Source organism: Gossypium hirsutum, chromosome D11 (assembly GCF_007990345.1).
Source record: "Gossypium hirsutum isolate 1008001.06 chromosome D11, Gossypium_hirsutum_v2.1, whole genome shotgun sequence".
NCBI classification, from domain to species: domain Eukaryota; kingdom Viridiplantae; phylum Streptophyta; class Magnoliopsida; order Malvales; family Malvaceae; genus Gossypium; species Gossypium hirsutum.
Genome location: NC_053447.1, coordinates 54,943,863 through 54,966,966, shown reverse-complemented (window position 1 = coordinate 54,966,966; position 23,104 = coordinate 54,943,863). Strand labels below are relative to the sequence as shown.

The following is a 23,104-nucleotide window of genomic DNA, read 5'->3' as shown; positions in this document are numbered from 1 at the left end:
CTGAGCCGTAAATATTTTTATAAATATTTACGGAGTGTCATTAAGGTGTTATTAAAGTTCCTTTGAAAAATTTTAACATTTCGATAGTTAATTAATTAAAAAGGACTAAATTTAAAAAGGTGTAAAACTTGTTAAATATAATAACTAAGTGATTAAATGGCTTAATTAATAAATGAGAAAGTATTTAAGAAATAAATAACCTAAGTTAAAAGATGAGGAGGCATATGAAGAGAAAAATAATAAAATAAAGTCATTCGATGGCAAAATGGTAATTTGCTTGAAATTAAAATGAAACAAATTGGAAATTGAAAGTTTTCTAGACATCTCTTCTTCAATTTTCAGCCAAAATCGACATAGGGAGAGAGCTTTAAGCTGGTTTTTCATATTTTTGTTCAATTTTTACCCGTTTCTTGTAATTTTTATGTTTTTGAGATTGTTACAATTAGGTCCAACTAAACCATACCTTTGTTTTTCATTTTATTAAAAATTTTGGAAGTTTCTATTGATAAATATTAGATGTTTCTGATGAATAACATGGATTTAGAGCTTTGATTGTGTTGTATGATGATTTTATAAAGTTATTTTGTTAAATATTGATTTTAGGATTAAATTGTGAAAATGTAAAAATATTAGGATTTAATAGTGAATTTTTGGTTTATTAGAGGCTGTATAATGGCGTATAATATTTTGATAGATTATTGAATGAGAAAATTAGTTAATTTGATAGATTAATTAATTAAGGGATTAAATTAAAAAATTATAAAAGTTTAGGGTAATTGTGTAAATTCAAAAAATAAAAGGGTATTAATTGTAAAATGAATTGGAAATGAAATATATGCTAATAAATGAATAATTTTATATTTTAGATCAAGATCTCGTAGATACTCGTGAAAAAGGAAAAATGGCGGAATAGTCCCTAAACTTCTACAATTACTACAATTCAATCCTGGTAAGTTCGTACGGTTAAAAATTTAACTCTTGTATAAATTGATGGTTGGTATTATGTGTATATATATTCTATTATTGGAAATAATTTATTGTTTAAATTATAATATTGAATTGGATATTCGATCTGAATTGAACGTGAAATTTGAGTACATTCGTGTTTTGGTGTATGATGGTATTGGAGGGAGATATCAGTATTTTACCCAAGTAAACCGATGTTCAGCATTTTTTGCAAACTCTCGTTTTTTACTTTCTGTTTGGCGTGACTGGGTGGATCAGCTCTTACGAGCTTCTGTTCAGCTTTTGAGCTTCTGTTGGCGTATTCGGGAGGACTAGCTCTTCTAAGCTTCTGTTGACGATGCAATCTTATCCGTAAGTTATTCTTTGTATGAAAAATTTTCGATAAGGTGATTTATTAAATGAATTTGAAAGACATAATATTCATTTTTATATTGATTTAAATACCGATGTATTTATTAATAGAAGTTATGAATGACAGAAAATTGTTATAATAGGTTCGGTAAGATTTCGTTTAACCTGTCGAACTTACTAAGCTTTTTGTTTAACCCGTATGTGTTGTTTAATGTCTTTGTAGATTTTTGGAAGGTTGGACGATCGGATCAGCACTCAAGTCACACTATCCAGCTTATTTCGATAGTTTTTGAAACATTAAATACGGTTTATATGGCATGTATAGGCTTTTGTTTGATTTTGGTCAAAATTTAGCTTATGGATAGGGTTGTGCATAATTCGGTTAAAATCGAATTTTTTTGGTTAACTGACCGAGTTCGGTTAATCGGTCGGTGAACCAAATTTTTTCGGTCGGGGGTCGGTTAATTTTTTTTGGTTTTTTCGGTTAACGGTTAATTCAGTTCGAAACCGGTCGATTAACCGAAAAAATTCAAGTAAACTGAATTTTGCAGGGTAGGGCCTCAACCAGGTCAAATTAAACCGGCCCAATTTATTCTCAGGCTCAGCACCGAATTTTTTTCTATTCTCAGCAGCAGCAAATAACCTCTAGCCCTAAATACCCAAGCCCAATTTATGTTTATGGTTAATTGGTTATTGGCTGAAAGTGCCGACTTTCACATTTTCACTTAACACCCCTAGCCCTAAATCCCTAATATTCTCAATCTCAGTCGAATCGGCCAATCGGGAAACTGGAAAACCCACCATTTTCACACCTTTTTGGCTTTTGCTGTCCATTTCTCTTCCGCCGGAGTCGGACCACCACACCAATACCCAGACCCAGGGCCAGGTTTGCTTTCTTCTAATTTCTCTTTCGTTTTTTTTCCAATTTCTTGAATGGCAGAATGGGTCTTTATTGAATCTCTGGTTGACTAGTTCTTGAATGGCTATGTCAAATCTTAAGACATCTCACTGATAAACTTGCCTAATCTTCCTCAGTAAACTAATAGAGCATTAATTGTAAAGCTTATAACTTACCATAGATAGGATTAGGAAACCAAACCAAATCGAACTAACCTTGTGGCTCATGCGAATTTTTTTGCTACACTCAACCAAAAAAAGGAAAAAACTTTAGTTTTCAAGCAGGGTTTAACGGAATTTGAGTAAATAAATGAAGATTTGCAAATACCTTTCGGGGTTAGGAGCAGCAAATTGGCCACGGATAGGGCTAAAGAGATGGAAAGTGCGCTTTAGGGATTTAAGGCTTAGCTTCTTCAATGATTGTGGCTCAACTGGCTCCATCTCCAGCGTTGGTGCTGCCATCTTTTCCCAATTTCCAAGATTTGGGAGTTTTGGTTAATTCAAGCTAAACTGGAAAAGCTTGAACCCTTTCTCTTTTTTTTTTCTTTTATCATTGAGAGAGACAAAGGTTTCTAATACAATTTCGAACCCAATAAAAAAGGTTTATATGTGCTTTTAGTCCCTGTAATTATCCATAATTCGAGATTTAGTCTTGTACTTTAAAGTTAAAAATTCTAATTCAATCACAATATCAAAAGGGTTTTTTTCAATAATATGTAATGTCATGAGGGCAATCTAATTAATATACCTAGACCTAGTTAGTAAATTTTGGCGAAAAATACTAACACTAAATTATTTTATTCATAAAATCATAAAAATCAAACCTAAAGCAGTAACAATTATCTTTTATGAAATTAATCTTAAAATTTAAACAAGACAATAAAAAATTAGTAATTTTATCTTTAAATATCAAAATACATAATTTTTATTAAATATAAATAGCAATTTAAAAAACTGTGGAGTTCAACTAGTAAATGATTTATTAAGTATTTTAGTAATTATCTTTCCTTGAAGCTATCATCAAATGCCCCCATTTCTACTAATTAGGGAGCAGGGACGAAGCATTTTATCTATTCATAGTTTTCCTATAATATATATATATATAATTGCGAACTTAAATTTTTTTCTTTTCAAAATTTTTAACGTGTTTCCACTGAAAAAAGTAAAAAAAAAAATTGTATTAGTTTTGTTATTAAGTAGTAAATTATAATTATTCATATAATAATATTTCATATATAAAAATTTAATTCGGTAATTTTTATGTGATTCAATTCGGGTAATTCGGGTAATTTTCGGGTAATTCGGTTAATTCGGGTAATTTTTAACCAAAAATAAAAAACACATAAATTTTGGTTAATTCGGTTAATCGGCCTTATTAATCGATAAAATTTCGGTTCGGTTAATTTTTTTTTTAAAAATTCGGTTCGGTTAACGGTTAAAAATTTTGGAAGGTCGGTTAATTCGGTTATAGCAATTTTGGGTCGGTTAACCGAATGAAAACCCCTACTTATGAAAATATTATGAAAAATATTTTGTTTATATAATCAACTTACATATTAGTATGAGATTAAGGTATAATTGTGGTGTTAATATAAGTGATATATGTATGTATTTGAAATATAGAGAACTTTGGTAACTGGTTAGGTAAATTAAATAGGTAAGTTTGGATATTAGTGGACATATTTTCAAATTGTCATTAGAGGTACCTATGGGTATATTGGTTGTATGTGATAAAAATACATGTTTAAGACTTGATTTTAGCTTGTGTTGAATGTCTTGTTGATGTGTAAATTGTTGAGTCTAGGTTGGTATCAATTTGGGTGAGAAATGTGGCGTAGAAAATGGTCTATTTTCGTCCACACGGGTAGAGACACGAGCGTGTGTCTCAGTCGTGTGTGACACACGGCAAGGTGACATGGTCGTGTGTCCCCTGTATCTTTTAAAAATGCAAGTAGTATGCTCACACGACCTACCACATGGGCGTGTGACTTGGCTGTATAACCCAAGTCAGAGAGTTACACTAGTATGGACACGGGATAGACACGACCATGTGTCCTTATTTCGAATGCCCACACGGCCTGAGACATGGACGTGTCTCTCGACTGTGTGAGTTACACAGCCTGGCCACACGGCCGTGTATCCCTTGCAGCTTTGAAAAAGTTTAATATTTTTTGAAATATTCTTTAAGTACCCGATTTAGTCCCGACTTGTTTCTAACACGTATTTTGGGCCCCAAGGGCTCGTATAATGGGCAATATGTTTGATTTCGATTGGTTTCTGACATGAATGTGGTATTATATGAAATATCTTTTTATTGATCTGTAAAATCTGATAATCTTCCGTAATCTTGTTCCGGCGATGGATACAGGTTAGGGGTGTTACACTTCATGTGGGTTAACTTAGGCCTCTTATGGGGGTTCAATTATATGTGCTTCCTAGGCTTTTAACTCGACATTTTATAATTTAATCCAACCCAATACTTATTTTCTATTTCGCAAAATAAATATTATGCAATCAATTAATTTAATTAACTAAATTAATTTCTCAATTAAATAATTTTCTCAACCAAATTCTAATTCCATTAAAGTCATTACGACTAATTAATTTAATTTCATCTTCGAACTTCAATTATTTAATTAAAATTAATTAAATAATAATTCGAAGAACCTTAATTAATTCTTTAATCATTTTTGTAATTAGTGAGAAAACGCGTCCACTGTGGATAGTGATTTGTGTGATCTATTTTTTGTTACTTTATTGTTTTTATTTATTTCCATTGGATTTGTGTGATCTATTTTTGTTACTTTATCATTTTTATTCATTTTCATTCATTGGCTCTACATGCAATTCGCTTTTGGTTATTTCGAGCTAGCGGAGGGATCGACTAGACATATATAAATTAAAGCTCAAATAAATTATAATTAAGTTTTGACTTTTTGCCTATTAATTATAAACTTATTTAGTCACAAAGTCATTCCACTAAAGTATCATGACTGAGCTCTCTCTTATTATATACTATTACGAAAGGTACTTAATAAACGCTCATCCAATGATATTGTCATAAGTGTTTTACCTTAATAGGATATCCTTAATCTTTTTTGGATAAATTCGTTCTCCTAATATGATCCTATATTCTCTCATGGTAACAATTACATATTCCTTCATGAAAAGTCAACTATTATCAAATAGTAATCAAATCATTTATCACAAAGGCAAATGACCCATGATTATATTTAATTTTCATCTATCATGTAATGCTAATGAGAGAATATCATTTACGCTTTAGCTAGGTTATGAATTCTACCGTTTTGGAATGATGCTATATGCTGCAGAAGTCATATACCTAATGTACTAGCTTTTGATTCCTAATTTAATTAAACTTAGACGTTCATTTAAATCAAAGTATACGAGTAACACATACATAGTCCATCATCCACTCATGACTAAGGTATGTCACATTATGAATGACACAAGGGAATGAATCCATAAATGAATCTAGGATTTATTTTACTTGGGTCTTATCCGATGTACTATCAGTCTAGTCAATCATATTTATATATTATCTTTTGAAAGTATATGCTCTAATACCCAAGAAAATATATCTCACCAATCGGACTCGATAGATGACATATTAATCTTTCAATTGGTTTGCTCGTTTCCGATTAGACTAAGGAAATATTTAGATTATCTACTAATACAAGTTGTCTTCCTGTGTATTATAATTCAACAACATAATACTGCTTAGTAATAATTAAACGTTAGATAATCGTGAGCCAATAGTTGCTTTTATTTTGCTTTGCGTACAAAAATCATTGAGGACAATATAAAAAAGATATTAATATAATTAATGGATATTTCATTAAACTAATTTGTTCAAAAAATATAAGTATACATAGAAAAAAAATACTACACTGAGGACATAAATCCAATATTTTTTTGTTTTTTTTTTCTCTTCAAATCTTCCAAATCAGGCTCTTGTGGTAGCGACCTTTTCACTGTCGATGATTGGCTACCCCTCCCTCTTCCTTTTTACCCTTCTTGTCTCTTCAGTATTTTCCTTCCTTTTTTCCTTCCTTTCTCACCAGCATAATAACCTTCCTTCTTTAAGGAACAATATGGAAGTGATCTCTTAAGGTGACTTCGATGGTGAGAGTGTTTGGAAGCCTAGTGAGATCATGCGACATTCCCACTCATAAGGAGCTTGACTGAACCTTGTGGCTCGCCTCTTCCACCCTTCATTGTTGGACATGTTTTTGAGAAGGGTCAATGTTGAGTAGAGGCACTGAAAGTTTCTGCAACGAATGGACTTTGTAGCGGTCTAGGGTGGTGCATAGAGGCAACACTATTTTGATAGCCATTGGTTTTTCCTTCCCTATTTCTGTTTCTTTTTTGTCCGTTTCTTTTCTTGTCCTATTTGGTTTGGTTGCTGGAGCCTCTGGATCTCACCCCATCGCGTCTGATTAGGATCATTCTCCAAATCTCAACGTTCTTCGGAGCTATTTTAGCATCTTTAGGATATTGAGATCTTTAAAGTGTAACAATGGCTGGGGGAGATCCATGGTTGAATTCTCTTCGACTTTGAAAATAAGGAATTTAAAGATATTAGATGCCATTTGTAATGATATGCTGTATTTTGTTTTTTTGTAAGTTTAGTTTTGTCCATATTATTATATTTGGATTAAAGAAGATTATACTTTATAAGTCAACATAAAAGATGCCTAGTTCCATCAATCAAAAAGTCTGCCCTCTCTGACACGTTTCCGTCTGCCTTCTCTGGTAGGTTTTAGGTTTTATTGTTTGAGTCTATTGGGTTAAGCGGCGACAGTAAATTCTTTCGTTTTGAGATTTGGTTTCTGGATCGCATATGTCTACAACTATGGAGACAGAATTTGCTGGGTTGACGATCAATAAAGAGGAAGAAGAAATTTTACAGTTTCAATTCGAGCCAAAAACAGAAACAAAAACAGAGGTAGGGAATTTTAAATTAGTGGGATGCTTTTTAACTGCTAGCATTATTCACTTTTTTTAACTGCTTTTTAACTGCTTTTTAAAGTACAATGGCAAATCTATGACATCCAGTTTGGGGGTACAAATTCGAGATCTAGGAGGGAAAAGGTATTTATTTCATTTTTTTTCATATAATGGATATGGAGAGGGTGTTAAAGGGGTCCCCGTGGACTTTTAATAATCATCTACTACTTTTACATAAGTTGCAATTGACGGAGGATCCATTAATTGTTCCTTTGATCTATACATCCTTTTGGGTACAGATTCATAATATCCCTGCAGGGTTTTATTCAGAAAGGCTGGCAATTCAATTGAGAAATTTTATAGGTACTTATCTAGAGTAAGATGAGTCAAATCTGGGGAAAGAAAATCAAAATTTTATGAGAATCAGAGTTCAAGTTGATGTAAGATATCCTCTGAAAAGGAAACATAAATTATTTTTTGGCAATTGCTCATATGTCAGATTTAGATACGAATGATTATCTCTCTTTTGCTTTTATTGTGGGCGATTAGGACATAATGATTCTTTTTGTGAAGCGAAGATGTCGTTAGGAGTGGAAGTGACGGAGATGGGATGGGATTTATCTTTAAGAGCTCAATCTCGAAAAACTCTAGCGATGAATAACGTTTGGTTGCGAGAGGAGGAAGAAGATTGGGGCTGGAATAAAGAGGCGATTCAAGTATTAGGTCCTAAAACGAGGGATTCAAGGAGTTTGGGACAAAACAGAAATATAGATCCAATATTAGGATTTAATCTGGAAGGACAATCATCAATCTTCAAAAAGGATGATTTTTCTTATACTTTGATGGATCATGATATACAAGATAGGGTGTTAACCGTGGAGGAAGGGAAGAAGAGAGCAAGGGGGAGAGTGAAGACGGTCTTGCAAAGGAAGAGAATAGCAATTTGGCGTAAAGGAACCGAAAAGTGGGAAATGTTAATATTGTTTTATCGGTGGCTGCCAAGAGGCAAGCCGACCGGTCACAATAAAAATTTTAAGCTGGAACGTCCAGGGTTTGGGGAGCCCACGGACGGTTCATAGACTTCGGCACTGGCTGAGGTTATATAATCCACATATAGTCTTCTTTATGGAGACAAAAATTGATAGAAGGAGAATGGAACGAATTCGAAGAAGATGTGGTTTTCTTAATGGAATTGATGTGGACGCGACAGGATCTCGAGGTGGATTAAGTTTGGCTTGGCGTAGAGATATCAATATTAGGCTTCAAAGCTATTCAAAAAGTCATATTGATGTGCAAATTGAGGATGCATATGAGGAAAAAAGTTGGATATTGACTGGTTTTTATGGCTCTCTTTATTCAAATAAAGAAGAATCATGGAATTTGTTGAGACATTTGCGTAATGGAGGGGAATTGCCTTGGATGGTGTGTGGTGATTTTATCGAAATTTTGTATAGCTTTGAAAAAATGGGAGGTTTACTTCGAGAGGAGGGGAGAATGGAAGCATTTAGAACGGTTTTAGAGAATTGTGATCTAAGGGATTTGGGTTTCTCTGGAAGATGGTTCACTTAGGAAAGAGGAAATCTACCAGAAACGAATATCCAAGAGCGGTTGGATAGGGGAGTGGCTACGGAAGATTGGATAACTTTATTCCTGAAATTTCAAGTTAGACATATGTCTCATTCTTTTTCAGATCATTGTCCGTTGCTCATTACTACCAAACAAGAGGAGAAAAGAATTATTAGAAGTTTTAAATTTAAGGCATGGTGGGCTTTGGAGGAGAGTTTTATTTCAGAAGTTAAAGGTATTTGGGAGACTGCCATAGGTGATTTGATGAGTAAGATGGATAGTTTGAAGATGGGACTTCAGAAATGGGCTGATAAGCTACAAAAAAGTAAAAAGGGAAAGAAGATGGCGTTAATTTCAATATTGGACTAGAGGAGAATGAAAAAAAATGATGAAAACTTGATAGAGCTCATTGACACTAAAATTCAACTTAATTTTGAGATTGAAAAAGATGAGCGTTATTGGGAACAAAGAGTGCGGGTTAATTGGCTGAAATTAGGGGATAAAAATACAACATTTTTTTATAAACAGGCAACTCAGAAACGCTAGAAAAATTTTATTAATAGAATGCAATCAGATGATGGTAAGGAAACAGAAGATATTTTAGAAATGGAGGATATCACCAGATTGTATTTCCAAAAGCTATTTTCGGCTGGGAGGAGGGGAAATTATGACAGAATTTTGGCAGGAATTAAGTAATGCCTTAAAATGAGGACAATTCGAAACTGAAGGCAAGGTACACAAAAGAATAAATCTCTGAGGCACTTGCAGAATTAGGCCCAACAAAAGCACCAGGGGAGGATGGATTTCCGGTATTATTCTATCAAAAATGCTGGTCAATTATTGGCAATGAAGTCACATCGTTTTGTCTTAATCACTGAATGGAGGTATGGATGTCAGTTCAATAAACAAAACGACTATAGTGTTAATTCCTAAAATCCCTAATCCTTTGAACATTACCAATTTTAGGCCAATCAATTTATGTAATGTGCTTTATAAATTGTTGGCTAAAGTTATTGCAAATCGTCTCCGTCTTGTGATTAATAGATGTATTGACTTAGCTCAATGTGCTTTTGTTCCTGGGAGACTAATTAATGATAATATTTTATTAGCTTATGAAATTCTTTACACTTTGAAGAATAAAAGATTAGGGAAAAAGGGCTTATGACAGTAAAACTAGACATGAGTAAAGCATATGATATAGTTGAATAGGGATTTATTGAAAAATAATGAAGAAATTAGGGTTTGATTCCAAGTGGGTTGAAATGTTGATGAAATGTGTTTCAACAGTATCATATTCAGTGGTTCTTAATGGTGTCATTGGAAAAAGATTTTTCCCGTCTAGAGGCCTTAGACAAGGAGATCCGTTGAGCCCATTTTTATTTTTTTTGTGGAGAGGGACTTTCTAGTCTTCTAAGGCAAGCAACAGAAGGAAATTTAATTTGAGGAGTAAAGGCTAGTGAAATGGTTCGCAGATTTCACATTTGTTATTTGCAGATGATTGCATTCTGTTTGGAGAAGCCACAGAGAGAGGTGCTACTGTCTTGAAGAGTATTTTAAAGGAATACGAGCTAAGTTTGGGCCAATGTGTTAATTACAATAAATCCACAATCTTTTTTAGTACAAATACGCAGGAGGAAAGAAAAAGGGTAATTGCTCGGATGCTTGGTGTTCGCAGTTCAAATAATCCAGAAAGGTATTTAGGACTTCAAAATTTAGTGGATAGAGGCAAGGCGGCAGCTTTTCAAAGTCTCAAGGACAGATTAAAACAAAGAATTGATAATTGGAGTGTCAAGTAGCTTTCTCAAGGTGGAAAAGAGGTTTTCATTAAAGCAGTACTACAGTCTATTCCAACTTATTCTATGGCGTGTTTCTTACTTCCTAAGTCTTTATGTAACGAGTTGGAAGGTATAATAGCTAAATTATGGTGGGGGAAAAATCGGGGAAAAAGGGGATTCATTGGTGTGCGTGGAAGGATGTGTGTCTTGAAAGAAGCAGGTGGTCTTGGCTTTAGAAAACTCGATAAATTTAATATTGCATTATTAGCTAAACAGGGCTGGTGTCTTATTAATTTTCCAGATTCTTTGCTAGCTCGAGTATTGAAAGCTAAATATTATCTGAATGCATGTTTTCTAACTGCTCAATTAGGGAATTTACCTTCGCTTACCTGGAAGAGTATCTGGTCGGCAAAAGGTATTTTGGAAGGAGGACTTTGCTAGAGGGTTGGTAAGGGGGATCGTATTTCTGTTTGGAAGGACCTCTGGATTTCGGGCAGTGAAGAAGACAGATTGCAAAATCAACAGAGAGATGGCAATATTTCATTAGTATCGGACTTGATTGATGCAGATAGAAGAAAGTGGAAAGATGATATAGTTATTAATACCTTCAATAAGGAAGTTACTAAAAAGATTTTGCAGATTCTTTTGGCAATGTCAGCAAATGAAGACTTACAAGTCTGGATAGGAGAATCATTTGGCAAATTTTCGGTTAGAAGCACCTACAAACTATTACAGGAGGGTACTCAAAATCCTATTAATTTACAAACCGAAACTAAAGCCTTTTACAAAAAGCTATGGAATTTACAAATCCCCTCGAAAGTCAAAATTACAATATGGGGAATCTCTTGGAATTACATTCCTACTTTTGCTAATCTGAAGATTAAACGTATAGTTGCTGATGCCCAGTGTCCTCGATGCAACCAAGAAGAGGATGATTGTAATCATATCTTTCGTAGATGTCCTACAACAATAGAAGTTTGGAGACTTTTACAGTTATCTTGGCTACTCAATAATACTCAGGATAGTTTATGGAACTGGCTTACATGGGTTTTTAGTCTAGGGTCAAATGAACAGTGCCGACTTTTCTGTTATGGGCTTTGGTAATCTGGACAAGCAGGAACAGATTTATATATGAAAACAGACAAACAACAAGTAGAGACATCTCTTTTAAAATCTCAGATTTTATCTCAGAGTTAAAAGGAATCGAGGAGAGGAAACTTAACTTGGCAGGAAATGGTGGTCCGAGAACTGAAGAAAGAAGAACGAGTGTGTCAGTCTTCTTTGATGCAGCTTTCGATCAGCAACATGCAAGATCTGCTTCAGGTTTGATTGTTCGAGGTGAGGGAGGGGAGATTTTGGCTTCAAAATCAGTAATCCATACCAACATAGCAACTCCATTCGCGGCAGAGGCACATGCAGGGTTACAAGCCTTAGAGTTAGGAAGGTCTATGGGGCTCAAAGACTTACAAATAATAGGAGATTCAAAAATGATTATCAAAAAGTGTCAAAGCTCAGAACAAGACAGATCGACCATCGGAGCTATCATAAAAGATATCCAAGAAATAAAAATAATTTTTAACAGTATCGGCTTTTGTCATATTCCCAGAACAGAAAATACGTATGCTCATTTGGTTGCAACAGAAGCCTTAAAGAAGGGAGAAGGACATTACCTGGTTGGGGCGGTTCCGAATATCGTCCATCGAGCAGTGGAGAGGGAGCGTCCAAGATATCAAAATTGAGAGAAAAGAGACGACTGTTGAAAGGAGAAGCAGAAGGTTAAAAGATTTGGGGAAATCTACTAATATTAATGGCTGTGTCGGTGATGGGAAATGAAAAGATAATGGAGGCCAGCTGTTTCCTGTTCAACTGAGATTTCTAGAAGCTTTCTTTTACTTTACCGTTAGTTTGTTTTTATTTTCTTAAGGCCAACCTTATTAGGTTTCTTTTGATTTATGGGCCATTACATTGAGGGCCTGATTTGTCTATTTCTTAGGATTTGTTTTAGGTTCGTTAAAACTGGACTTTTAAGCCTATTTGGCTTTTTTTCTTTTTTATCTCAGTTGAATTTTTCAAAAAAAAAAAAAAAAGATGCCTAGTTCCTAGTAGCGGAGTTTCAAATACCTACAAATCTCTGCTATTTGAACATCTCAACTGCGCTCACATAGATCCTTCATATTTCGAACCAAGGCCAATTATTAGAGTAGGGCTAATTCAACAATCTGGAGACGGTCACATTCTTCTAATGCTTTATTTTTCTTATATAAAGTTATATCTTTAGCTAATCACCTGTAATTACATTTTTAATTACTTGACTTTTTTAAACAATAAAACATTACTATTTACTATCATTATTACTTCCTAAAAAAACTACATTATTTTAAGTATTTAAAAATTGCATCGTAAGAATTCCCTTAATAAGTTTAGGAGTTGTATAAAAAAAATGCTCCAAACTTTGTATTTTTTTGTATATTTAAATTTTATTGGTGCAACATAGTAAAATAAAAAAAATATCATGTAATAAAAAAATGACCTTGTAATGAATTTGAATTTAATGAAAAAACATTAAATTTGAACTTGCATTTTTTAAATTTGTAAAGTAAATGGACTAAATTCATTGAGATAAAAAGTAGAGAGATTAAATTTCAAATGTATAAAAAGTATATGGACCTAGAACATATTTTAACCAAATATTTAAAATTGTAGAAGACTTTTAACATTTATTAGGGTAAACATGAACAAATACCTTGGCCCGGGTGTCGAGATGTGAGTCCTCATCTAAGAATATATGATGCAAAACACAGATTAAAAGGAAAGTGGCGGGCTCAGAAAAACGAAAACCAGTTTGATTCAAAGCAACCGAATTTTATTTCACTTTCGGAGTTAAATTGTTGAAACAGTCGGTACAAATATATTGTTCTCATCTTTTACTCACAGACTTGGCAGTTTTCTTTTTGTTCAGTCTTTTCGTCAAACACTTCCTATGCAATCTAGAAATGCGGGGAATCAGGTTTACAAGGTAAAAGATTTATGCTGTTTCAGTTCGGCAAATACCCGCTTGAAACCACTCAGTCTCAAATTCCCATCTTTGAAACAGGGTGGAACTACAAAGAGAACGATAGTTGTAACCAACCCTTTGAAGTTTCGCTCCCCGTTTCTGTTAGCTTTCTTTTTCTACTTCAAGTATTGATTTCACAAGTAAACCAAAGGTTTAGACATTTGATGGAAATAGTGATAATCATAATGATGATGGTTGATGATTTTGATGGCAATCGCTTAAATGGATTGAGTTTAAGCAATAAACGTGCAGTTCAGGACGTTAAGAAACTTATGGAAGTGATACTTGGAACAGGTAGATGTTGAAACAGCAATGGGGTGTAAGGTTTCTCTGAGTTGGTGGCGGAGGTGTTTTCTTGGGTTCTAAAGGATTGGGAAGTGTTGTTTACATTATTTTTATTGGCTGGGAAACAGCCGGATTATGCTCAGTCATTGCGTGAACATCATTCAATGATTGCTATTATTGGGAAATTGAGGAAGCTTGATACTGCATCAACATTGGTTGATGAAATGAGAGAGAGAAGGGTGAGAAGGCCCTGTTCTTGCGACACTCGACTCTCTTGAGTTTAACCATCTGATGTTTTGTAACAAGGATGCCTTCCCGTTTGATACCTTAAGTTATAATATCATATCGAAGTATTGAATAGATACCATGATTTGACTGGTAGTCCAGATGAGGCAGAGATGGTTGGGAAGGAGATGAGCAAGAGAGGTTTTTAACATGATGTTGATTCATAAAAAAGTGTCTTATCCTGCTACTCAAAAGCTTGTGATCTTAACAAGGTACTTGAGCTCTTCAGCCACACGAAATGAATGGGGGTTGAACCAGATAGGAAGGTTTACAATGCGGTAATCCAGTCACATGCATATGCCAGGCATGTATAAGAAGCTATTAGTCTCCTGAAATCTGTGCAAGATAAGGGTATTTTTCCAACTGTTGATACTTTTAATTCACTGATTGAGCCTCTACGCACAGCCCCAAAGATAGACAATGCTAGGCAGGTCTTTGACAAGATGTTGAAGGGTGACCTCTAACCTACAATTCTGACTTATTGTGCTTTCTTTTGTATTCTAAGAAATAAGGAAGAATTGTTTGAGTTCTTTGAGAAGATGAAACAGATGGGATGTCAACCAACCAATGATACCTATATCATGATGATAGAAATTATAGTCAATGGTGCCACTTTGATAATGTCTTCAGGTAATGGAATGAAATGACTGAAAAGGGGGGGGGGTTGGCGGTGATGGTTGTAGCTCATATATCGTGTTTGATTCGTGGGCTAGTTTTAAATGGAAAGCTGGATGAAGCATACAGGTTCGTGGAGATGAAGGAAAAAGTAAAAACAGTTACTGCCTGAACTAAAGATAGATGAGGCTTAATGCTTAAGTTTCTGGTAAGCAATTTGCAGGGCAAAAGATGGTTGATTTTAAGAGCAATCAATTGCACAATAATCAGTTGGACAACCAGATCAGAGTTGAAACTAAGTAATTTGATCAGAGAAAGATTTTCTCAAGCAACCAAAGCCAAAACAGTTGTCTGAGAAAGAGGCTTTTCATTTCGGCAGCAATAGGTCTGCATGATATCACCAACAATCATACTATTTGATAATACTATCTAATATTGTGGTTGAGAACATGCTATCTGAATCATGAATAACCAACTCTAAACTTGCATCAAATCAATTGAGGGGTACCCATGAATAGCATCTATCTGTCGACATGAAATTGTGCTGCTCATCACAACTTTTCTGGATCGAAAACCATACCTGACCTGGTTTGAATGATTATTTTCGTGTAGCTAATGTACAAGATTTGGCAACTTAGTCTTATGGGCATAGAGAAAGAGGGCTAGTAAAACTATTGCTCCTGACAAAAGAAGAAATAGATACTGTTCTCTACATATCTTAGCTCTACTTTGCAATATTTTCTCCACGAGTACCAAGCTTCAATTGTTTGCACTCTTTATTGTGAGCTTATCACTGCCTTGCTGATCATACTGCTCCTAGTAGTTCAACTTTCTGTAAGACATTCTTGGCACTAATTTGAGTTGCATTTACATATTTTATGTTTGATGATATAGCATGAGACAGGCAATTAGACCTATATATCTTTTTGTCATTTTGTTTGGCCTTGAAAGAAAATGTTTCTGAAAGTATTGGTGGTGCGGAAATTAGAACTACGATGGAAGGTTGCACAGCTTTTTAACTTGGAACTATGATCAGTGTGAAAGATCTCTACAACTTGTGAAATTCTTTGTACTAAACATTGTATATAGTAGCAACTCTGCAGGATCCATGAGATGCCTACTGTACATAGTTCAGTATCTCTATGATATCTTTGAATTAATATAATTTCAGAGATATCTGAGGTAAAAAGGGAATATAGATGAAGAAACCTTTTTCGAGATGAGCTATTAGATTTTTGATGATCCTATTGTCTTATATGCTATGTGGCCAGGATCTGTTCTGTGTACCTAAACAGTCATTATGGGAGTGGAAATATTCATAAAATTAGTTTTGTTTCAGCATCAACTGACTGAAATTCATGAAACTGTGATTCTATGTTAGCTATAGCTCTCCTATTGAGAATCAGATATATTGTTGTGTTTGTTTACATTGTAACCTTACTTTACCAATCAGTAGAGAGCTTTGATAGATAAGATATAGATGTCAATTCTACCATTTGTGAATCCACTGGTTGTACCTGAAAATCAAGATGATATGTAAAACGAAATTATATGCCAATTTATGAATGGACGTGATCTTTTACTAACTTACACTTCCATCTTGTGACAATACTCTGTTTTCATCTGGGACCTCAATTCTGATCTCGTGCTTCTAAAATTTTACTGAATATTAAAGAATACCTTTAAAAACTCCGAAACATCAATATTTTAGGAATAAGATGTAGGAATAGATACTTTAAGGAGATTTGTGGACTACGATGATGAACAACTAAAAAGATACAACAACATTTTTGTATCGCCTGATTCTATATTGCTCGGACTCTTCATTTTTCATGAAGTACCTGTGTCTGTCATTCGTTTCTGACACACGGATATGGGGATATGACCTCTGAGGATCCTTCAAATACATGAAAAAACTTAGAAAAACTAACCACACCCATGTGGAATGCATACCCATATCTGAGATTCACACCCAAATCCGAGTAATATAGGCGTGATTGACTTCTTGGCGTTCCTGGTTTCTTTTTTAAATAAAATGTCTTTATCTCTTGCTAATTGGTAAACTGGACTGCTAATCGTTTCAAAGATTTGGCCAGTGATCATTCTTGGTGGTGATTTGGCATCAGAATATTACTTTATACACAACCAGTGGTGGGATTTTTTAACTCTATGAGGCAAGTTAGAATATTGCAACATCTCTTATTAGTATGGGGCAACCCTTTAATCTCATTGGTGGAGTTGAAAACCTCCATTGGTGGTGGTGTATTGCATAATTTTCCTTCTGCATCTTGTTATCCGGAGACTAATTTGAGCTCTTCTCATTCCTTTCTTCCTCATTTGGCTTTGACCTAGTTTTATGTCTGTCATCATGAATTCTTAGTCTCCCTGGCTTTTCTATGTGCCTTTCTATGAGTCAGATTACTTTTTTCCATTAACTACTCATTGCATTGAAGGAAAAATGATAATGATTGCACCCAATCTCCTCTGGCTCATGTGCATCCGTACTTTTAATTAGTTGTTTTAATGGGGAGTAATTGAGATTTCTCTGTTTAATTATATTAAATAATATGTTCTTATGTTTATGCTAGGATATAGGGATTTAAATATTCATTAGTATGCATATTCTCACAGCGTTGACAAGATCCTTTTTACTCAAACTGTGTCGCAGCCTCTTTCAGATTGGCAATTTATTCTCTTCCTGTTTGCACTCGTGTGTACTGCTTCACCAAATTCTTGATTCACCAACTTGCATATTATAGGTGTGTAATTTCTTGACAGTTGACGATGAACATTCTTATACTGTTAATAGCGACTGTCGACTGACCTCCTAGCCATTTGCAAATCCTTGGTTTGAAAGGTCTTCATCCAGCATGGCATGAACTACCGAATCTGATTAGTCAAGCTTAATACAGTTTAAGACGTCATATATGCTTTGCTCTAGTGTAAGCTGAGGAATCCAATCTCTGTTATGGGCAAAGTTTCTTAGCTATGTTACCCCAACTATTTTATTATTATTATTATTATTATTGTTATTATTATTTTTTGAAGTATTCATGTCTAACACACATTTGGATATTGAAATGGAGATATGACCCTTAAAAGTTCCTCCAAACACATGAAAAATATTGGAAAATATTAAACATGCATATGTTGGGCTCATATCCATATCTGATACTCTCACCCGAGTTCCTAGTGATAGGTTCACAAAAATCTGGTCTGACAGTCTATAGATTAGCAATATATTGATGAGATCAAGTTGATCTAATAATACCAGCGTTTAGTTTGTATTGCTGTTGAGCTTGGTTGAAAAATTAAATGCTCATCAAAACTACTTTGACATTTTGTAGGTTTCACAACGGCAGAGTTCACAAGTTTCCCCTAAATTCTTCCATTTCAAGGCAACTTTTTTTTTTTTATTTGTCTTCGCAGCTCCAATATAAAATAAATTCAATTAGTGAATATGAACAAGAGTGATGATGAAGCAGCCTTCCATGGTGCAAGGAAAATGGATAAAAATGAGAGAGAAAAATTGTGCACAGAAAACTCTAGATTTGAATTTTTTAACATTTAACACATTGGAAATTCAAAGCATCTCTTCTGCTGAGATACTTTTGGCCGAGAGAGAGAGAGTAGATAATGGTCTGTGAATTCTTGACTTTAGATTTAGTTCCAAGTTAGGCCTAACTCATTATTCAGTTGGGTGCCTCGGATGGGCAAAGCTGGTGTATTTCCATTTGACATGAGATAACTACTAAGCATATAGATTAGGTGAACTACACGTGGAAAACTACAGGGTGTCATTTTCATGACTTTTTCACACATGGAACCTAGCTAGCTGATGCGTATTCTTGCATGCCATCCATGCGTTTGACTAGTCTAACTTGTATGTTTGTATGATTAACCCTTTCTCAGTCAAATATCCCCTAACAACTTGATGTAATGATTGATTGCACGTTCAACTGGGGTAGGAGTTAAAAGATACCCTTGGCCTTATGATAAGCTAAGGATTAACTTTGAAAAGGAGGAGATGACCATGTGAATTCCTCATCTTATTTTCCACCAATTAGTTTTCTTGTGTTTGTTTTTTTGGTTCATATTTTTTCCACCAATTAGTTAGTCTGAACATTTTCTTCTCTCTACAGGTAAATCAAAAGTCAAGGTTCCCACAACTAAGTAAAGATGTTTTTGACCATATTTATTATCAACCAAAGTATAACACCTTTGGTTTCTTTCATTGGCCTGGCTTGAGGTTTCCCACTTTTTCTTTGATGTCTATCTGCAAGCTGATAAAATGCAAACTTTAAAGAAACTCATTGGCTACTTACTCAAGGAATGATATTATTGGATGCACTGACATTTTGACATGTGAGCATTTGAATTTCAGCTGAACAAGTTAACTAGTACATGGAAAGTAAAGGAGTTTGAGAACAAGAAAGCTTGAAATCCCAGGTGCTTTTGTTTTTCATCATACATGACATAAGATTCAAAGCATGAAATCCTATACTTTTGCATGATAACAAACTGAACGCAAGGCTCATGACCCCAAAAACAAACGCATCTTTGAAAGATAAATTATATCAGTGTCTCGAAACAAAAATATGTTTGTGGATAATCATAAAACCTTAACTTTTCAAAATTCATGGTATTCTTTAGCATATACTCCAAGACCCCATCTCTCAAATCTCTTTTGTCTTATTCATATCCCGTTTGTTCAATTTTGGCACCTTTTCAATTGAACACATCTACCCGTTGGCTCATTTTACTGTGGATGGAGCCCTGGAAGTCTTCACCCCACAAATATAAATATATATATATATTCTTTGTCATTTTTCTTGAACTCTGCCGTGCTAGGTTTGATTGCCAAAAAGTCTTTAAGGAATAACTAATAGCCACAAATCTATTCTTATTTTATTATAATCTTCTCTCATGTCTACCGTAATAATCGGACAAAAATACATATATAGTTTTAAACTTAGCCTCTCTTGTAAAAAATTAATGCAGTCATTTCCCTAGTCCACAAAATACGCTATATTTAGCTCCTTTTGACATTTAATTTTCAGCCCGTCTTCATAGGGGAAGCAAACTACACTATGTCTACCTCATTAAGAAATGGGATTAGGTCCTAATGAAGGAAATTACCGTTGACTTTTCTCCCACGTGATGATAATTAGCCACTTACTTCGTCAAGTTTTGCATGTAAAAGTTGTTTTATGGAGGTTGAAAAAAAAAAACCGCATGTGCTTAGGTAATATACTCGTATACTTGACCGCCATTGTCAGGAATGAAGGAGTCATAGCAATGACCATACTTTGTTCTGGCTATGGAGATTTGAAGATTTTGAACGAGGGGAATTCTTGTTTGTTACAATTAGTTTTATAACTAAATCAATAACTCACCAACCAAAATGCACGTAGCCTCACACCCATGCAGGAAGATTTATTCCATCACTTTACCTTTGATTTATCATTCAATTTTATTAGGATAAATATTTGATACACTGATAATAATTTTTAATAAAATTCCTAAATTTTATTATTAATTCAAAAGATCGAAAATTACATCATCATGAATTACATCAGCAATAAAGAAAAATATATGCTCTAAAAAATATACAAGTAAAAAAACCGATAACAAAAAATACATGTGATTGTTATTTTTTTTAATTAATAAGTGAAGTTAAAAAATTATCAAGTGTATTTATATATTTTTATATTAAAAAATTATTTAATGGGTTACAAGTAAAATTTTTAAACTCGAAAAAAAAACTTCAAAAGTTAAAACATAAAAAAAATTTAAAATCAGTTGATGGAGTGAAAATATTTCATTTTAATTTATTTTCTTTAAAATCTGTGAAAGAAATATAAAACTATGTGTATGTCGTTATTTATAATAATTGATGTCATTTTCACATTCAAATTTATATCAAGTTTTCACATCATATAAGAAAAAAGGATTGGATAACATAGGAAGGAAATGGAAGTAGCTATGTGGGTGATTAGACGTGTGCGCCACACGCATTCATCACTATTTAAGTTTGATAAATCGATGCTTAAATCACTAGTTAACCTGGATTAGGATCATGATGACATTAGCAATAGCCATTAAAAAGCCAAATAAACAATAATTAGTGGACTTTGGGGGCGCAAATCTTCTTTCCTAATTGCATCCTACAAATGAAGCATTGGGAATATAATAATTAAAAATGATATTTTGGAAAGTCCAGACCAGACATATAATTAAGTTTCTAATTAAGCTTTTAATGAAAAGGGTTTTCTTACAAATGGAATTTGGCTTTTTCATTTTGTTAATAAAATTTCATTTGTTTTAGAAAAATAAAGTCATTAACAAAATTAGCAAAATGGAATGCAAGCCATTTAGTTTAGGGGTTGAATGGGGGTATTTTAAGTAATTAATTAATAATAAGGTAGCATGCGGGATGTGGATAAACAGGAGCTCAAGAAAATATTATATTTATAAAAATAATCAAGGTTTAAAAATAATAACTAAAATTACCTGAAATGAACAATAAATTTAGGTTGTGGCCTGTCAATGGCCGGAATCCACTCGTATTTTGGATCTATGATTGCCTGATAATTGTGTTAGACTTAAAAAAATAATTTTTGGGATTTTGGCCTGTCAATGGCCAGAACTCATGTATTTTTTTTTAAATTTATAATACTGAAATACAAAAAAAAAGAAAATTTTTTTTTGGGTGTTGGCCTGTCAATGGCCGGCACCCAGTACAAAAAAAGGAAAAATAAATTTTTTTGGGGTGTTGGCCTGTCAATGGCCGGCACCCAGCACAGTAAATTTTTTTTCTTTTTTTCGTGTCAGTATCAGGTATCAGTATACGAAAAAAGTAATTTTTTTTACTGTGCTGGGTGCCGGCCATTGACAGGCCAGCACCAAAAAAATATTTTTATTACTTTTTCGTATACTGATACTTGATACTGACATGAAAAAAGTAAATTTTTTTACTATGCTGGGTGCCGGCCATTGACAGGCCAGCACCCAAAATTTTTTTTCTTCCTTTTTTTCGTATACTGATACCTGATACTGACACGAAAAAAATAATTTTTTTTTACTGTGCTGGGTGCCGGCCATTGACAGGCCAGCACCCAAAATTTTTTTTTATTACTTTTTTCGTATACTGATACCTGATACTGACACGAAAAAAAATAAATTTTTTTACTGTGCTGGGTGCCGACCATTAACAGGCCAGCACCTAAATTTTTTTTTTCCTTTTTTTCGTACTGGGTGCCGGCCATTGATAGGCCAACACCCAAATTTTTTTTCTTTTTTTTTGTATATCAATATTATATAATTTAAAAAAATACATGAGTTCCGGTCATTGACAGGCCAAAATCCAAAAAATTATTTTTTAAAGTCTGACATAATTATCAGGCAATCATGGGTCCAAAATAGGAGTGGGTCCCGGCTATTGACAAGTCACAATCTAAATTTACTGTTAATTTCAAGTTATTTTAGTTATTATTTTTAAACCTGAGTTATTTTTATAAATATATTTAGGTAAAATAGGCGGATAAACATGGAGCATCTACTGAAATTATTCTTAGTTTTCACTTCCAGTCAGTTTAAACGTATTAAACACTCAATTCCTGGGTCCAAGTATCATTGAATCTAGTTCTTCCAAAAGTTGTGATTATGAAATGCTCTTTTGTTTTTTCCTCTGGAATAAATAGGTTATTTTAAGATTTGAGATTTAAATTTGGAATTTTATTAATCTATAAATGTCGAGGAAAAGTGTGATGGGGGCATTTTCATGCTTGACATATGGCAAGTAGCTAATCAACAGAATAACATTCAATCTAACACTGTAACCCACTAAAAGACTCATTTTTGACCAATCTTATCATCTCTGTAACTATCCTTTCATTTCCATCTCCTTTTGCCTTATCTCCAAACTCCTTTTTTTTCACCTTACCTTTAGTATCCATTAGAAGGGGATGAGGTCCCCATTGGCCCCCATCCCTCCATTCCTCACCAGCCACCATCTAACTCCTAAAAAAACAAAAACCTTGGAAAAATTAAATAACTAGTTAAGATATACACACATTTACGGCAGTCTGACTAGGACTGCCATAACAAGAACAATCTTTTTGTCCTTTTGCATCCCAATATTTATTCTTATTATTACATATCTAATCTAATACCCAATTTTAGCCCGGGCTCACAATAATAAAATAAAGTCTAAGTCCAGTATAAAATTATATCATTTGGCCCGATCGGAATGGCCCATTACTTAAAAAGGTTGAAGGTCCATCTACAAGCTTATGGAAACATAATCTTCAAAGATATGCAATTTTAGATATGACAT

At 33.9% G+C, this 23,104-nt stretch overlaps 1 protein-coding gene and 2 long non-coding RNA genes across 5 annotated transcripts; 2 read left to right on the top strand and 1 right to left on the bottom strand.

The window, feature by feature from the left end:
* The first annotated feature begins 1,117 nt into the window (after nucleotides 1-1,117).
* Nucleotides 1,118-19,248, top strand: LOC121223203 (uncharacterized). Its single transcript, XM_041104321.1, has 4 exons — nucleotides 1,118-1,139; nucleotides 2,022-2,203; nucleotides 18,114-18,164; nucleotides 18,909-19,248. The coding sequence occupies exons 1-4, from the start codon at nucleotides 1,118-1,120 to the stop codon at nucleotides 19,068-19,070; spliced, it is 417 nt and encodes a 138-aa protein (XP_040960255.1). The 3' UTR covers nucleotides 19,071-19,248.
* Nucleotides 6,056-12,623, bottom strand: LOC121223121 (uncharacterized). 3 transcript variants are annotated; one of them, XR_005920530.1, is made up of 5 exons: nucleotides 11,750-12,623; nucleotides 11,570-11,631; nucleotides 11,132-11,487; nucleotides 10,916-11,008; nucleotides 6,056-6,790 (listed from the first exon to the last, which is right to left on the bottom strand). It is a non-coding gene; the product is annotated as an uncharacterized lncRNA (long non-coding RNA). The 3 variants fall into 3 exon arrangements; XR_005920531.1 differs by having other exon boundaries at nucleotides 6,056-11,008; nucleotides 11,750-11,988; nucleotides 12,197-12,623; XR_005920529.1 differs by having other exon boundaries at nucleotides 6,056-11,008.
* Nucleotides 13,145-16,104, top strand: LOC107961895 (uncharacterized). Its single transcript, XR_001701479.2, has 2 exons — nucleotides 13,145-13,542; nucleotides 13,621-16,104. It is a non-coding gene; the product is annotated as an uncharacterized lncRNA (long non-coding RNA).
* Nucleotides 19,249-23,104: the final 3,856 nt, after the last annotated feature.

Coding starts and splice junctions, on each gene's coding strand:
- LOC121223203 (XM_041104321.1), top strand. CDS start 1,118: ATGGTATTGGAGGGAGATATCA. Junction 1,140..2,021: donor GGTATTGGAGGGAGATATCA/GTATTTTACCCA, acceptor ATTGGCTGAAAG/TGCCGACTTTCACATTTTCA. Junction 2,204..18,113: donor ATACCCAGACCCAGGGCCAG/GTTTGCTTTCTT, acceptor GACATTTTGTAG/GTTTCACAACGGCAGAGTTC.